This window comes from Penicillium verrucosum, assembly GCF_028828655.1.
Source record: "Penicillium verrucosum strain IBT 35672 chromosome Unknown utg000004l_segment0_segment0, whole genome shotgun sequence".
In the NCBI taxonomy this organism is placed as follows: domain Eukaryota; kingdom Fungi; phylum Ascomycota; class Eurotiomycetes; order Eurotiales; family Aspergillaceae; genus Penicillium; species Penicillium verrucosum.
The window spans coordinates 406,558-423,732 of record NW_026643213.1 but is presented as its reverse complement, the minus strand read 5'-3'; the positions used below and the strand labels follow the sequence as shown (position 1 = coordinate 423,732).

Genomic DNA, 17,175 nt, shown 5'->3' with positions numbered 1-17,175 from the left:
AGTTCTATTAACCACGACTTATTATCTAGCGACTACAAAATTATAGGCAACTACAACCCGCTCGCTGTATCATCTAGATAATATGTATTGTTTGAATACCGTTTATTTATGATTACATTATTATTTTCTATTATTACACATAATAAGTTAGTAATAAGTAGAGGAAAATAAGAAACGTGCACTGTCTGTCAGCTTTATAGTGGGACTCACACCCTCGGTGCATAGGATGCTCACCTAGGGTGTGAAGTTACCGCCACTATCACCTCAATTTTTCACACCCAGGCTAATAAGGTTTCATCGCTGCTTCAAGGGGAAAGGCATATTGAATGATTGATTGACTAGATGTGTGTGGCTTGAGTACGGTTGAGCAGACGGAAAGGCCTATTTTACACACCCTATGGTCCTATGTACTAGGTTATGAGTGGAAGAGAAATATAATATAGCCTTACCACTCGATCTCGGACTCTGGAATCTACGTTTACATCACCTGGAACAGGTCCTGTGGCGATGGTCAATGGTATTTATTGATAGGGAATATATGCTAGGTGGGTGTTCTTTATGAATACCCCACTTTACCACCTTCTAAATCTGTAGGAATTGGTGTATGTTCAAAAGCTCCTATGGCTGCAATCTCAATTTTCACTTGCCTCCTTGATTTCCTTCATCATCTCCTTTTTTTGCTTTTGGATCATTTTCATAGTCTTCTGGGTGCGAGCGAGCCTTTGTTCATAGGCTGCTAGGGTTGTGCGTAATGGGTGTAGATCCTCATGGTGAGTCGAGTTGATATTTGGCTGCTCCTTCAATGTGGTTTTCAATTTCTTCTTTTGCTTTCGCATCATCTTGATAGTCCCTATAGTGCGGGAAACTTTGCCCTCGAGGGCTGCTAGAGCTGCATCTAGCGAACGAACGTCCTCTTGCATCTTTCCGTCTGTTGGGACAATGTTGAGGTTCTCGTTGAGGTTCTCGTTGAGGTTCTCGTTGGGGTTCTCGTTGGATGTTTTTAATAAGCTGCACCGGATATATTCGCCCCCCCAATGGTAGTTTGCATAGTGTTGCATGCCAGGCATGCGAACATAAGAGGTAAATTTGCCATCTAGTATCAGGCAATTGTCGCAGGCAAGGCCATGCGAGACCTTTTTTCCAACTACCTGGCTTACTAGGGCCTCAACATTCTCTCTCCGGTGCGACACTTGCTTATCGAATAACAATCCGTCCCCTACCTTACGCTTTAGGTTTTTGATATTCCTTTGCAGTGTTGGCTCCCGTTGAAGGTCTATCTAGCGGAGGTTGTAAAGCAATGTTTGGGGCCGTTTGGAATGGTTCAAACTTCTCGGCTAGTGGCATCTGATCGCTCTTCTGGCCTAGTATCCAGGTTTTCGGTCAGCCTCGCCGTAAGCGGTATATACCGGGTTTTATGGGGTTTTGGAGGGCTGGTCTTCGGTTGAGGAATTGAGCCTAATGTGATCTATGGCTGTCAAAATCTTAGCAATACACCACAGCGTGCCGAATCCCTTAGACTCACCGTCTTTAGATTGAAATATATGTCAAGTCAAGTGCTTTGGTGATAGATGAATAGTGCTTTGATCCCTGTACGATGAGAATACTTCAGTATAAACGATGCACTACAGCGTGCCGAATCCCTTGGACTCACCGTCTTCGGATTGCACTATATGTCAAGTCAAGTGCTTTACTAATAGGTGAATAGTGCTTTAGTCCCTGTACGATGAGAATACTTCAGTATAAACGATGCGAAGAGTGGTTTGGTATATACGGGTTTATCTATAGAACAAGTGAGAATAACCTCAATTTTGAAACTACCTTAGTTGGCAGGCCGCAAGCACGGCTTCTCTCACTTTTCAAGAAAGAAAAGCGCAGGAAACAGATATGCTACCTACCTTTTGCCGTTCCCTCCTTGTTCCTTGATTTTTGAAACCGTGAGCCAAATCAGAGAGCCTAATATTCCTTGATTTCACCTTTCGTCACTTCGTCAGATTTAGGACTTAAGGCTTCTTTTTCATTCATGACTAGTAACAGATTTGCATTTCTGATGACCAAAGCGTAGAAGAATCTTGTCAATATGGGTCAAACTGAGGGAGATAAATTGATCAGTGTCGCACAAGTCATTGATCGCAAGATAGCGTTTAAGGATACCTTCGTTATCGATATCAAAATTCTTTGAAATACCCCATTTGAATTCTAGGATAGCTTGTTCCTACTGCTGGAACGTAGCTGGGATCGTTGTTGTCATCTGGAAGTGGATCATATATGCGAAAAATCCTGATTAGCAACCTGTCGGGAGGTAGATTGTGGCCCTGGAGAGCCCATAATCTATCTGCTTTAGAGTGGGTGCCTTGACCTTGCTCTCCTTTACCTCTATGCCGTTATCTAAACGGCCCGCCATTCCAACATCATCAATAGACCTAGTAGGGTCCTCGTCCAAATATAGTGAGATTTGCCGGATTGAGAGGCTTCGAGGAACATCATAAATCATCTTCATCAGCGTTATCTTCGACCGAAGGAGGGGACGCTGACTACGTACGTATGTTGAAAGCATTGTCTTGGATGAAATCAATGAGAATGCGACAATCTGAGACTGACTGAGGCTGTCCCCGACGTTTTTCCTAAGTATTCATGGTAGCGATATTGATGTCAAGCAGGGCCAGGGAGCATATTTGGTGTAGGAAACTCATTGAAAATCACGTTGCGAGAACGCCCAATATTCTTCGTACGTACGTTGTATACAACATAATTGCCGCCCTCGTTTCAATCTCGCTTCCTCCATGAGACGATCAAGCTTTTAGACAGATCGGGTCTGATTTAGGGGGAGACCTGGGGAGACCTGGAGGAGACCTGGCGAGACCTGGCGAGACCTAAACGAGACTTGGGGAGACCTTGAGGAGACTTGGGGGAGATCTTGAGGAGACTTGGGGGAGACCTGGGGAGATCTGGGAGTGACCTGGGACAGCCAAGGCATAGAGGTAATCTGGGTTAGACTGGAGACAGACGTACTACTGAGCAAAGTGTAGATAGTAAAGTTAATACTACTGTTAGTTTGGTAGGTTCAAACAGCTTATGGGGTAGGTCAAACCAAGCCGTTAAATGCGGCGGGGAAAAATGATAGTACTTTACCCTGGTTTCCTTTCTTCCTGTCTCTCACATCTCTATTTAATCCAATCCCTTCATCTCCGCTTTGCTTTCTTCCTCCTATCCATCTCCCTCTGCTCGATTCCGTCTCATTCGGCAGGTTTATCACGCGAATACTCAATACGAGGTACCAACCATGGCAAAGTAAGATAGTATCCCTAAGATACTCTCTTAGAAACTCCATTAACATTTCTAGTGACGCACCGACTACCATCCCCGTTGTCCGGCATGGGGAATCCGCAGATTCCCCCGGCGATTGGGTTGAGCTCGTCCTTCGCCTTCCTTGGCCCGTTGCCCGCCGGAGTCAAATGATTTTGAGCCCAACTCTGCAAACCCTCTACCAGGAGGAGATGGTCCGCGAGCCGACCCTCCGCGAAACAATCCACTGGGGTGGAGAGGAGTTCTTTCAAGCAATCGGGGAATCTATCCGGAGAGTGGAAGCGTTGTTTATTTTCATGACTGGCGTTCGACCTAACGTCCAGTGCGACTATTGCCTCCAAGGATATGGAGTCTTTCCCGTTTGTATCGTGAACCACCAGCCCGGCGTACCAAACGACTGCGCAAACTGCTGGTGGGCCGGTTCGAACGGACACCAGCAGTGTTCGTTCAACTACCCTGTGGTCAACCCGTTCGCAGTACGAGTCATCCCCAACCGAGGGCTGTCGAACATGACACCCGCTATGCGTGGCGACTTCGATCGTCTTTTACGACCCGTTCGAACTGCTACTGCCGCCCTCGCTGAGCAAGCCGAGGATGGTACCCTGCCGCAGGCCCACCGGGACAACATCCGAGCGTTGAAGGCTGCTGTTGACTCCCTTGTGGCCCGCTTCGGCGGCCACTAGAGGAGGTGGATATGACCCTGGTTTGGCAATCTCGATGTTCTTACAAGTTGAATTCGTTTCGCGAATGAGGCCCATGATGGCTGACTTTTTGATATTTTTAATCCTCAATAAGCTTCACTTTGTCTACTAGAGCCCAAGGAGCAAATAGACAACTAGTTTTCCTTCTGGAATCTTTTGCACTTGTACTAGTAGCTTCTTCTTTTGGTGAAACCCCCTACAACAATCGAAGGGTCCAAGATTTCAAGGTTCGAGACCTATTTCCTAAATAGGCTTAGTAGCAACTTCTATTGTTCTTACGGGTAACCCTGGGACCGGGGAAGGTTATATTCTCAATAATTTCTCTCCTTTCTCTCTTTTCTCTTTCCTCCTTAACACACCTTCTGTGTACTTTGATCTCACTCCCGAGGTCTGCTCCTTCATTTGTCACTCTGCCCTTGAAAGTGTGTTCTGCGCACTTTCCTTTCACTCTATCAATGGATCCAAGGCTGCTGCACTTACTCCATATCGCACTTTCCGATTCAAAACATCTTCTACGCACTTTCCTTCTGACTCTCGGCCCAAGATGTCTCAATACGACTTCTCGCTCTGTGAGCACAACTGGTCTCTTGCAAGATACTTTGGTTTCCCCGTACCATCGCCCACTTCCCTGTCGCCTCAATTTGATGAAGAAATGTCGGATTCTATCCCAACGTCGACACCCCCAGCCAAAAGACCTGTCCGAACCCCAACGTCCAGTCCAACGTCCCGGCGGAAACGTCAAAAGGCTTCGTCGCTAGAAAATACTCCAACCTCCACGACAGTCAATTACAAGTCACCCGATTATGTCCGTGAGTTGCTAGCAAGAGGTGTGCAGCAAGCAACCGGGAAGCCAGCGGAGTACGAAATGATGGTGGCACGCCTCGAGAAGCGTCCACCCAATTGGCAAGATCTTCCAAACACAACCCTGGACTCCTTTGACGTTATCATTCGCAGTGCCGGGAATGAAGGAAGCATCCAGGGGGGCATTGTCCCTCTTTTGATGGACTACATTGGTCTACTGTTAGACCCAGAAACGCTGGCTGTAATGGATATACCATTCAGCAAACAGTGCCAGCTCCCTGTCCAATTTCCACTGGACGAAAACTCAAAGAATATCCCAGCACCGTACCCAGACGTCTCTGTTGGTCTCCGTCGCAGCCAGTTCGTTGACTACGAACCAGCCCTACATCACCTAAACCACATTTCCTCGCCTATTGCAAGAACTCCGGACCTCGTTTTCCCATGCTTTGCTCTCGAGGCCAAAGGTGGCAGCGGAGGGATGGATGCGGAAACGCAGAACCGGCACAACACAGCAAACATGCTGTACAATTTAAGACAGCTTTCAGTTCGCTCAAACGGGGAAGAAGCCACCCACCTATCATTCGACCGGATTGTCAAAGCCTGTTCGGCCACAGTAACACAGCAAGCAATGACCATCTTTTGTCACTGGGTTGAACAGAGCCAGAATACCCAAAACCTTATCTTCTACTCGTATCCTGTGAAGTCTGTCGCTTTCGGTGCGATGTCGTATCAGGATTGGAATCGCGCCGCTATGTACCTGCAGAATGCCATTTCCTTCACAGTGCAAAAGACACTCAGTCAAGTCAAGGAGGACTTGCCAAGATGGAATGAGCAGATATTCCGCCAGAGTCGGCTCAAAGAAGACAATCAGGCACAGCCTACTACGACCCCGGCAAGCCCCAAATTCAGCCAGCGGGAATAAAGTGAATGAAAAGTCATGCTGCTTATTGTTTTTTTCCCTCCCAACTCGTGTCGTTTCTTGTTGTGTCTTGTTGTGTCTTTTCATCGATATCCATCTTCCTCCTCGGCAGCATCCTCTGTGCGACCACACAAACCATTACATGGCTGATCGGTGTAGGAGCTATGAGCCACCTGGTGCAGGTCATCCTGTCTGATATATCGACAATGAGCGAGCAAGGTCTGTATATGGCTATTGCAGTATTCGAGTGGTTGCTAGGAACAAATATGGGGATCCCGATTGGGGGTGCTATTGGGGAGAGGACGATCTGGTGATGGATCTTTTATATCAATATCGTTTGTGTGCTCTGTATCGTGGGGTTGCTGTACGTGTTGCAGTTGCAGTATGATACCTCGTCGTTTGTCAAGAAGCTGGGGGTTGGTGTATCCTTCGGGGTGTCATTCTGCGTTTCTGCCTTCCCCTTATCGTTTGCTTTTTCATTGAATAGCACTCTCCTTCTTTCATTGAAGACCTGGCTCGTAACATGAATTTCAGCCCGGCGGCCGATATAGCAATACTCCCCTAGATTGAGTGAATAAGTAAGTCATTCTACCAGGTAAAGAAAGAATTATAATAAATCATGTATTATGATGTCAGATTTCTTACTTAGTCTTCGTAGCTTAGCTTGCTCAACAATTCAATCAAGATCTCACATCTCCACCATGCACTTCGACATGCACCACGTAGTCTTCTGACATGAAAGTCAAGGATTTAGAATGGAATCTGGCATCAGGATGCTAAAATCAGTATAATTCCTGCCTACTATGATAATATAACAATACTGAATATATAGGTTGGTATATACGAAAAATACAACCATTAATCAGCTACTTTATGCGTGCCAAGACTGTATTTGTGCACAGAAATGGGCTGTGGGCTAGGGGCTTGGGCCCATTTGTGGGCTATCTTGAGCCGGTTACTGGGGCTTAGTCAATTTTATATGAACCTCATTTGAAACTCTTGCTTTTTAATTATATGCCCCCCACTTTACCCCCACTTCGAGGATTCTCTGAAATTACAATATGTGGTCTCTGTAAAGACTAATACTAAGTAAATCAATTGAAGTGATTGATTAAATGTCAAGGAGCTGTTCAAAGCTGTCTTAGTCTTGGCCTGTTACAAAGGCATTACAAATTGACCCAGACCCCATGGGAAAGGCGGATCTCACGGGGCGGGTATCCATGAATCAGCTGCGCTGGAGAGATCCACCAAATATTACCCCTCAATCCTTCGGCGCATCGGATCGTGAGAAATTACAACGGAAGTCAAATACTTCATTCTACTGCTTTCTCAGGCTTTCTATACTTAAGAACCCCCATCTTTGTAGCTTGCTGTGAATTTGCAAGTTTTCAACCACCTTTTCATTGAGAATATTCGACGCACGTTTCGAAATCTCTCCTTCTATTACCACAGAATCGGACTTGATCTCTCTCCCCCTCTGGTCTGGGCAATACTCTCTCAAATAAGCTCTTCGTACCATTCTCGTTTTAATCAGCTAACTTAAGCAAAATGGTCCGTATCCTGATAATAGGTTCTACGGATAGCTTTGGCCTTAAGGCTGCCCGTTAGCTGGTTCAGCGTAACCACACTGTCTACCTTTATACGCGTAGCTAAGAGCGCGTAGATAAGGTTAAGCCGACCTAGACCTTGCCAACTCCCACGGGACCAAAATTTTTTTGGTCCTATTTCCTGGTCCCATCACTCCCGCCGGGACTAAAAATATTTTGGTCCTATTACCCTATTACTCCTATAGGAGTCCTACGGGGGTGATAGGACTCCTATATGGTCCCACGTGTAAAGGATAAAGGTCCTTTCAAAGGTGAAACAGGAATATGGAACAACATTTGTATTCATAGAAGGTTCTGATGCGCATAGGGATCGTACGGGGTTCGTTACCTAATCGGTACCGAGTCTTAGTATACACAATTCCTCTTAACCTTGGGTCCCCCGGGACCCCTGAATTCTGACAAGAATTAGTCTTAGCACACACAGAACAATACACCTTGATTCCCCTCCCTAAGCCAACGTATCTTACCCGGTTGACAGGCCATATACCTGAAACAGTATATTCTTACAATACGTAACCTTTGGGTGAAACTAAGCAAGCTAAATAAAAGTTCGTAGAAATGGATCTATGGCGTGACTATACTATGTAATTTTCTAGTATCGTATGGTTCCATTAGTGCCGATTACTAAGTTTCTGCATGGCAGAAACCCTATTGTCAAATTTGGTCCAAATCGGCTGCCGTAGGGTGGGGTTACTTGGCAAGGACCGGGTACTCGAGATCACATGATGGATTCGGTATAATATCTGGTTTTTACCATGTATTCGGACTTGGTATTCGACAAAACATATGTTCCTAGAACCGCTAAACAGAGGAGACTTTACCCACACAAACCTAGGGCCTAGTTCTTACACTTGGCACATATCGAGGATAAAATAATCGCCCGGCAACATATTAACTCGTTTCACGCTAAAGACTCTAGATCCAAAGGATAGAAATACATAGTAAAACCAAACATATACACACCTACCATATGCTATCTAAGGGGAATATACTATCTAGAGATTAAGCTAATGTACTAGCTATCGTTCCGTTATAGGTATACGGGAATTTGTACGTTACTAAAAGGTTGACAAATTCTAAGGCATTATTCTACGACTGCTCTAACCTATAAAATAATGCCCTCGGTCCTCCTTTACTATCCTAGAGTCGTAGGAAGGTAAAACTATCTATATAGTAAAAGCGTACTTCCTAATAAGATTTATATCTATCGGTTAAGATAGATTTAAAGCTACCTATTAGAAGTATTAGCCGGTAGAGAAGAAGCGAGGACGATATATAGTTCAAAAAGCTATATTCTCGTAACGAGTTTTCGAGATACTCTATTAAATAACGTCTATCGGAAATTTGAGTATCCGGAAATTTAAAAGATTACGTAGACGGATTCTATTAAAGTTCGTCGTCCGACTATTTTACAAATTCCTTATTATATTATCTTAGACTATATTTTACCGAGCTTAATTTCTTTACTAAGCTCTATTTCTTTTTTATATTATCCTAGAGGCTCTCGGTAGCTTCTAATTTATCGTGATTTAACCGGTCGCCCTCGTAGTAACGCAGAAGTACTATAAGATCGATTCGAGGAAACGATCTTAAGGTCTTAGATAGATCCGAAAGACATTCTAAGTTCTTAAAAAGGTTGTAGGTTAAGCTTAAAGACTCGGTTCGGTTATATAAACGCTTTACTCTAGGCTCGGTTAAGGTCTCCGTTAATATCTTATACTTAGGCGTCGAAAAGTCTATATTCTTTGAATAAATTTAATAAAGAATTAATATTTAGAGTTATTAATATATAGGTAAAGGCTAGCGAACTAACCGTTTAATCGAACTAGTACTAAGTGCTAATTAAAGGACCGAAGAGAGAGAGAGGAGGGAAGAAAACTTAAGCTTAAATAGTAGTAGTAAAGGTAAGAAGAAATAAGGGAAGAGTAGCCCTTATATATACTTATTGTAGCCTAGTTAACAGCCTATAAATTACTAAAAGTATAAATATTAGAATAGAATAGAATAGAATAATAGCCTAGCCTAGCCGATAAGGTAGTATAGTATAAATAACCCCCGGGTTTGATTAGGGATAGATACTAAGGTAGCTAAAGTAATAATATAGGCTTAGCCCTATAAAGGAGATAGATAGGATATAATACTTTAGTACGGTTGCGTATAGGCTATAATTAGTTGTCGTACCTACGCCGGCGCGTTTACCTTCTACTATAATAATTAGGGCGCCTTACGTAAAACGCTATTGGCGATATACTACTTATAAATAAATAATACCTAGATAGACTACTAGGACTAATTATTTTATCTATTAGTAAATCGCGATATTACCTATATAGGTAGAACTAGGTTCTAGCTAATAGGGACTTAGGCCGCTACGCCTAAGTATATTTAGATAATCGGGACCTTTGATTATTATTATAGCGGTATATATACTTCGGTATAGATTTATTCGGCGCTTTACCTAATATCGTTCCTTCGATACCTTTAAAAAGACTTAGCCCGTATAAGGCCGCTAAGAGATAGATCGCTCGATATAGTATAAGGTATATATATACAGATCTTTTATAGTATAACTATATATATATAATATATATAGATAGGTATACTTATTATAGCCTAGAAAGAGCCGGTATTAAAGAAACTATCTATCTATCTAGTTATATATCTACTCTTTACTAATATATATTAACTCCTTATAGCCGCTAGATAGAAATATACTCGATACTCTTCGATACTCTTCGATATCTAGTTATAAATAAGCTATATCGGGTAGTATCTTTATTTAATACCTATTATAGGCCGGAACTACTTCGAGTAAAATACCTAGTTACCGCCTATCTTACTAGTTCCTAATCATATTTAAAATATAAGATAAGCGTAACGCCGGTTATCTTATTATTAAGGCCACGATTTTCCTACCTACCCGGAACCCTATAGCTAGCGGCTATAATTAATACTTTCCCGGCAAAATTTACCCTTTTATATAATCTTATTTAAAAACAATTTAATACTAACTTCTTATCTTTATAGTATCTAACGATTTGATAATCGCTTAGTAGCTATCGGTAGCTAAAATCGGCTCTATTAAGATCTATTAGCTAAATTAGCTTCTCTTCGACGATATCGATATATTCGGTTCTCGGGCCTTTAGATAATCTAATATCGATCGCCTTCTATATCGCTTTAACTATAAGGGCTATCGTAGGTTAGATCTACTTACTTAGATTCCTTATAAGATAAAACTCTTAGAACTCTAGCCGCTAGTTTCTAGCTTAAGTAGCAGCGACCCTAAAGAGATTATCTTACTAGACGATTAGAACTTATATTATTTCTAAGAAAAATATCGAATTACTACTACTCGTAAATAGTTAGCGCCTAGTAATACGTAGTAGATTTTTAATCTATACGACGCTGAAAAGCTAAGTAATAATTACCGAAGGAGACTATAAGAATACAACTCTAGGTCGTATACTTTTAGTAATAATAAAATATTTCGAAATATCTACTATTACTAGTAAAGGGAGGAGATAGATACTACTAAAGAGTAGCTTATAAGATAGTCGCCGACTAAATATAGCGAATTTAATCGGATTTATAAGCCGAAGGGAAAAAGCTAAGATAAATTCCGCTACCTAGGAAGAAGACTAGATACGCTTCTCTACTTTCCCGCTTTATAGATCCTATAGTATATAGGAACCTATCTCCTAAGTCTTAAATATCTAGAGGTAGAGAATCTAATACTTAATAACGAATATTTTATCTAACTAACCTTATTATTCTATAGGAGCTCTTAGATTTCTTAGTAGAGATTTACTCCGCTTAGTAGTTTTTTATCTACTAAAATTTATAGTTTCTTAACCCTTTAACTCTTATAATACTAGAAGAACGCTACCTTTATTTATTAATAGTAGATTACCGATATATAAAAAATACTTTCTAAGATAGCTTAGTATTTTCGATAGTTAAAGACTTAAATCTATAGTCGAAAATATAGTATACTATCTTAGATTATCGAAAGATAATTCTGTCCTTTAGGACTTTTTTAGAGAATATAAAATATCTTAAAGTAATAACTAATATTATTAAAAAGATTCTCCCGGTAAATTTTAAAGGTACTATTCGTTAGGCTATATTTTGTTATTATATAGTACCTAGGAATTAGTAATTTTATATATAGTCTCTAGAAAATAACTTTATATAGAGAGTAGGCCTAAAAGAGTTTAGCTTTTAGTTTATATATCGTTAGCTATTTCTTTTTACTATATATTACTTCTATAGAATAATTAACTTATAGCCCCTTAGATTTAATTAAAGTTTAAGGGCCCGATACCTCGATCGATCCGAACTATAGTAGCGCCTTAGGCTTCTTATAAGTAAGGTTAGATTTATTATACTAAGGTCTAAATTTAATCCCGGTATAAATTACTTAGAGTTTACTACTATTCTTAGTCTTCTTATCCGTCTTCGCCCCTCTAAGTTCTTTAAATATAAGGAAAATCAAATATCTAAATAGAGTACTAAAGTCGCTTTATTTCTTAGCTTAATAACTCCTTAGATCGTTATAATATAGGTCCTTATTTAGACTTACGATTAGTCTAAGGACTAGAATCTTTAGAGCCGCTATAGAATAATAGATATAGAAAGTTTTTTTCTAGATCAAAAGTACTTATTCTTAGAGTATATCTACTCGCCTAATTATACAATTTAAGAGAATATAATATCTTTTATAGTTAAACGGGATATTTTTCGATCTTTCTTCTCTAATCTTAATTTAACCGATATAGAGCGAATATAGGAATAGAATATAGGTAATCAAATTTCTAATAGGGAGAGAGCCCTACCTATAGTCTTATAAGATACCGAAGATACTAGAATAGTAGGTAGTAATTAACTTATTATATATAATTAACCGGGCCCTATTTAGTCAACTAACCTTAGTACGGAGGTCTTAAGTTACCCGCTCCCTATTATATAAGGTACTGTTCTAACTTAACTAAACTAAGTTACTTAAATTTCGGAAATAACGCCTATTGTTTATAAATATATAGTTAATATAACTCCCGACAATTTCTACGTAGTATTGTTGGGATCATGGCACATGACCTTGTTTGTCAGAACTGTCACATGTCAATAACCAGATAGTCTCCTCTCCTCTCTCTTCTTCTTTTCCCCTTTCTCATCATCATCCAGAGAGATCGTCAACCATCAGCAGTTAGCCTCAATACCATTACATTACTGATCTCTTCTCTTCTCCTGACTCGCTGTCAGGTTATAAGCCTTCGCTTATTCCGAGCGCCGTTTTTTATCGATTTTCGAAGCTGGGGTAGCTAGCCCTTTTGTAGGTTCGGCTACCCCCGGTACCCCCGGCACCCCGGCGTCCCGGAACCCCGTACCTCCGATTTTCCCACGGGCTTAGGGGAAGAGTACTAATCACGCGCACAATCGCGTATTTCAAATTTTTCGACGGTTTTTACCTCTTTCGGTACCGTCTATAATACCTACTTCTCGACGCGACCGGTATTCGGAACGCGAAATCATTCGACGCGACCGGCAGAAGTTCGGAACGCGTAGTTATTCTTTTCTCGAGATCTATAGCAACGGATTCTCGATATATAACAACGGTTTTTTAGAACAACAACAACTACAAAGCTAAGGCTAGGGCTAGATATAAACTATATAAGTTATAAGAGCTAGTACTAGTGCTAGGTAGGTACCTGAAGCGAGAGCTAGAGTAAGTTGCTAGAGCTAGAGCTAGGTTAGAGCTATATTTAAGCGAGAACCTATTATACTAGAGCTAGTTACCGCCTAGTATCAGTACTTTTTGCTAGAGCGAGCGCCGCCTAGTATCATTACTAGTGCCTATACTATTACTAGTACTTGTTTGTTAGTTCGATATTACCATTCGACAAATTCAACAAAAGAGGTTTTTCTAAAGGATTAAGGGGGTGTATTAGAAGTACATTCGGAGTTCTACATTTAGAGTTAGTTCTAAGGGGGTGTGTTAGGATCATAGCACATGACCTTGTTTGTCAGAACTATCACATGTCAATAACCAGATAGTCTCCTCTCCTCTCTCTTCTTCTTTTCCCCTTTCTCATCATCATCCAGAGAGATCGTCAACCATCAGCAGTTAGCCTTAATACCATTGCATTGCTGATCTCTTCTCTTCTCCTGACTCGCTGTCAAGTATTTACAAAACTTCCTCCTTATAATAGGGTTATATTCTTTAATATAGCTACGAGTAAGGTGCTATTTTTTTGGGCGGAAACTACGAATTAAGTATATAAGTAGATCGAAGATCTTAACGACCGATAGTATGCTTAAGTTATCGATAATATATTTTCTCTTAAAACATTCTTACTAAATAAGGTCTTTACTATATACTAAAATAGTCCTTATTTCTTTTTCTATAGGAGGAGGGATAAGAGTAACTTTAAATCCTAGCTGACTCTAGCTATAATATATACCGAAATTATATTACCTTATTTTAGCCCTACGACGAATATATAGTCTTTATAATCTAGAATAGCTTAATAGAATTCTCGTATTGCTTTTATAGTCTAGAGCTATATAATATAAATATATTCTCTTTATATCTTAAGAAGGTTATATAAGTAACGCTCTCTGCTTACTAAAAGTATATAGTAGTAAGTTGCCTACCTAAATAATATCCTATTGATAATATTAATATTAAATAGCTAATATATAATTCAAAGTTTAGCTCTAGAACTACTCTAAAGGATTGTTTTATAATATTTAGCTTAGTATAATATATATTACGTTAACTCTAGCTGTAATAAATACTAATATTTTCTTATTTTAATCTTAAGATAAATTTATATACCTTATAATCTAGATAGGCTTAAATTAATAGTGAAATTACTTCCTTATCTTAAGCTTCTAAGGTATAATAATATTAGTAAGTCCTAGTATTAGTATCCTTATATAGATAACCTACTTATTACTTATAAAGATTTAGGTCTAGTGTCTAGAAAATAAGTTTGTATAAAGAAACGGTATATTAGTTAATCTATCTTAAATACTTATAGGCTAATATTATAATCGTCTTTAAGATAAATCTTATATCGCGCTAGTATAAATAGAATCTCTAGACAACCGGGATAATTATACTACCGACTATCTCTCTTAAATATAAATAGTAATTTATAAGTCTCGAAATAACGTTTTAGTATATCCTTATATATATACGGGTAGGCTCTAGCGGATAGATATAGATCCTTACGTCCTAGATATACTAGATATTTAAGGCTAGTAGAACTTTTTAATAGAAGTAATCCCCTACTAGTCCTAGCTTTTTTTAAGTGTTTCTATTAGAAATCTTTAGCTTTTTATAACTATATATTAACTAAATTTAATCCGCCTTTTTAGTGTCCTAGGTATATAAAGACTATAGAGCTTAAGTCGTAGTTCTAGGGACTAAATACGATCTTTAAGTAACTCGATATTACTAACGGTATTAGTATCTCTATTTTTAAATTTAAGGTATAAAAGCGCTCTTCTCTCCGGCTATATATAAGAGATATCTAGTATAAAAGTAATAGGATTCCTCTAATAATTACGCTCTATAATCTAATTCCTAATATTTCGGAAGAATTTATCGCGAGCGGTCTTCTTAGCTTTTCTATATAATTTTCTCTACCGTACCTAGATCTTATTTTATAGTCGTTTAAATTTATACTAACGCTTATTATTAGCTTTATATATCTTCTATAGGCGGATAAACTCTATAATAAGAGTAATCTAGAGCGACTTATACGTCTTTCTTAAATCCCGGAGTTCGCTATCTATTTTAAGAGACTCTTTCTACTTAATAGTTAGGTCTTAAGGCGCGGAGGTATCCTATTTTAAGTTTATATAGATCGCGAGGTTAAGTAATAAATCCCTAGTAGGAGTCCTTATATAAATAGATTAAGTATCGTTTAGTACTAAGATATAACTTATAAATATACTACCTTTTCGGTAACCTATAATTATATTTCGTAAATACTCGTTAAGATATCCTATAAAGGATTAATTTCTTATCTATTAATTTAGTATCTTTTTAAATATATATTAAGGTTTACTACTACGCCTTTATAGTATTTATAAAGCGACCCTTTATCCGGAAAACTAGCCTTTTTATAGGCAATTTACTCCTAACTCTACGCTTAGCTATATAGAAGAGTATTTTCTAGGTCTATAATCTAATAGCTATTATCTGTTTATATAGCGCGTCTTAAGATAGGAATATCCCCTAAGCTTTTTTAAAATAGATAGGCGTACTTTAGCGATACTCCGGTATCTTTATTAGACGCTAGATATCTCGAGGGTATTTAATATAAGGGCTTATAAACGCGTTATTAAGAAATATATATATAAGTATATTATAAATAATATAAAGTCCTAAATTATTATTTCTTTTAGTATATATAAATTTAGGCCTACTAGAGTTAGTTATAGCTATAGCTAAATTATATACTTATACCTCTTCTAGTAATACTTATAGAGCTCTTTTATTTCTCCTTCCTTTATTAAGCCTATACTATACTTTTATAAGAAGGATTTAAGAGCCGGGATCCTCTAGGTTTTTTACTATAAATAGCTTAATATCCTTCTATTTAAGGGTATCGTTACCCCTTATATACCTAGTTAATAGAGTTAGAGTTCTAGGCCGAGCCGACATTAAAGCTATTATTTTTCGTAACGTATTTAATTATAAAAGGTATCGGAAAGTAGGAAAAGCTATATTATAGATATCTAATAAATAATAGATAATAAGTAAGAGTTCGTTAATACTAAATAGCGGTTGTTACTTAGCGCCTAAGTTAAGTCTATACTCTTTACTAAGATTATTAGAAAGCTTCTAGGGTTAGTAAAGAATCCGTAAATTAGCTTTTTAAAATATACTATAGTTATATCCTACCCTAACTTACGAGGAATATTATAGCTTATTTCTTCGCTCTAATATATCCTAAAAAACCTTACTACTATTATAAGACTAGAATAGTATTCTTCGTTATATTTATCTAAATACTAGCGAATAAAGCCTTTAATAAATCTTAATATAATATTTTTAAGCTAATACTTATAATTTAGCGGTATAAGTTACGATATAAATCTATATTATAAGTAAAAGTATAGGGACTTAAGGGAAAGGAAGTTAGTACTTCTAGAAGTTAAAATAAATTCCCTATAGACGTTCTTTCGTCGCTTCGGCTCTCTTACGTTTAATAGATAGGTCTAGTAACCGGATAAAGGCATTATAGTCCGTAATCGGCTTCGAGGACCTTTTAGGTAGTATTTTGATTCTAATAGGCTTATAAGGGAATGATAATTAAATAATGATTTATAAGAAAATCTTAAGGGTAACAATCTTCGCTTTTATACTAGGGCTACTTAGAACTTATAAACAAGCCGCCGGGATTTATACGCGCTAGGCTTACTAGGCTATACTGAATCGGACACAAGCCGGTCATATCACTATTTTGGGCTATAGTAATAGACTCATGATGGAGCCGCTGGAATATATAAGTGTTATATTTCGGCTAGCTGGGCTATACCTAATTGGGCTTAGGTCAAACATCTGCTAGGAACTATATATTGTTTATTCTTGCCTACGCGGAAAGACCACGGTTTCCCCCACACAATGCCACGTAGAACCGTGGTCTTTTCACCGGGACACCCTATTACACCATATCGGATAGGTATGACGAATGACTTTGTTAGGTTCAGCCTATCAATTTTGGTTTAGCGCTCCTTGTACGTCTCTCTGCGCAGTTCTATAAAACCTTCCTTATTGCCCTATATATTCGTGGTTTCTTACCCTTAAGCGGTATGTCATACTAGC

General features: G+C 38.9%; 4 protein-coding genes across 4 annotated transcripts; 3 read left to right on the top strand and 1 right to left on the bottom strand.

Annotated features, from left to right (window-relative positions):
* Positions 1 to 632: 632 nt before the first annotated feature.
* Positions 633 to 1,058, bottom strand: N7516_009628 (uncharacterized protein; the record flags this gene model as incomplete). Its single annotated transcript, XM_057222347.1, has 1 exon — positions 633 to 1,058. The coding sequence occupies one exon, from the start codon at positions 1,056 to 1,058 to the stop codon at positions 633 to 635; it is 426 nt and encodes a 141-aa protein (XP_057069568.1).
* A 2,222-nt stretch (positions 1,059 to 3,280) lies between these two features.
* Positions 3,281 to 3,986, top strand: N7516_009627 (DUF3716 domain-containing protein; the record flags this gene model as incomplete). Its single annotated transcript, XM_057222346.1, has 2 exons — positions 3,281 to 3,288; positions 3,341 to 3,986. The coding sequence occupies 2 exons, from the start codon at positions 3,281 to 3,283 to the stop codon at positions 3,984 to 3,986; spliced, it is 654 nt and encodes a 217-aa protein (XP_057069567.1).
* A 562-nt stretch (positions 3,987 to 4,548) lies between these two features.
* On the top strand, positions 4,549 to 5,727 carry N7516_009626 (uncharacterized protein; the record flags this gene model as incomplete). The annotated part of the gene is made up of 1 exon (XM_057222345.1): positions 4,549 to 5,727. One exon carries the CDS (start codon positions 4,549 to 4,551, stop codon positions 5,725 to 5,727), a length of 1,179 nt encoding a protein of 392 aa, XP_057069566.1.
* A 4,709-nt stretch (positions 5,728 to 10,436) lies between these two features.
* N7516_009625 (uncharacterized protein) lies at positions 10,437 to 11,151 on the top strand (the record flags this gene model as incomplete). Its single annotated transcript, XM_057222344.1, has 3 exons — positions 10,437 to 10,529; positions 10,638 to 10,688; positions 11,113 to 11,151. Coding segments are annotated over 3 exons (183 nt in total), but the record flags the coding sequence as incomplete, so codon positions are not given.
* Positions 11,152 to 17,175: the final 6,024 nt, after the last annotated feature.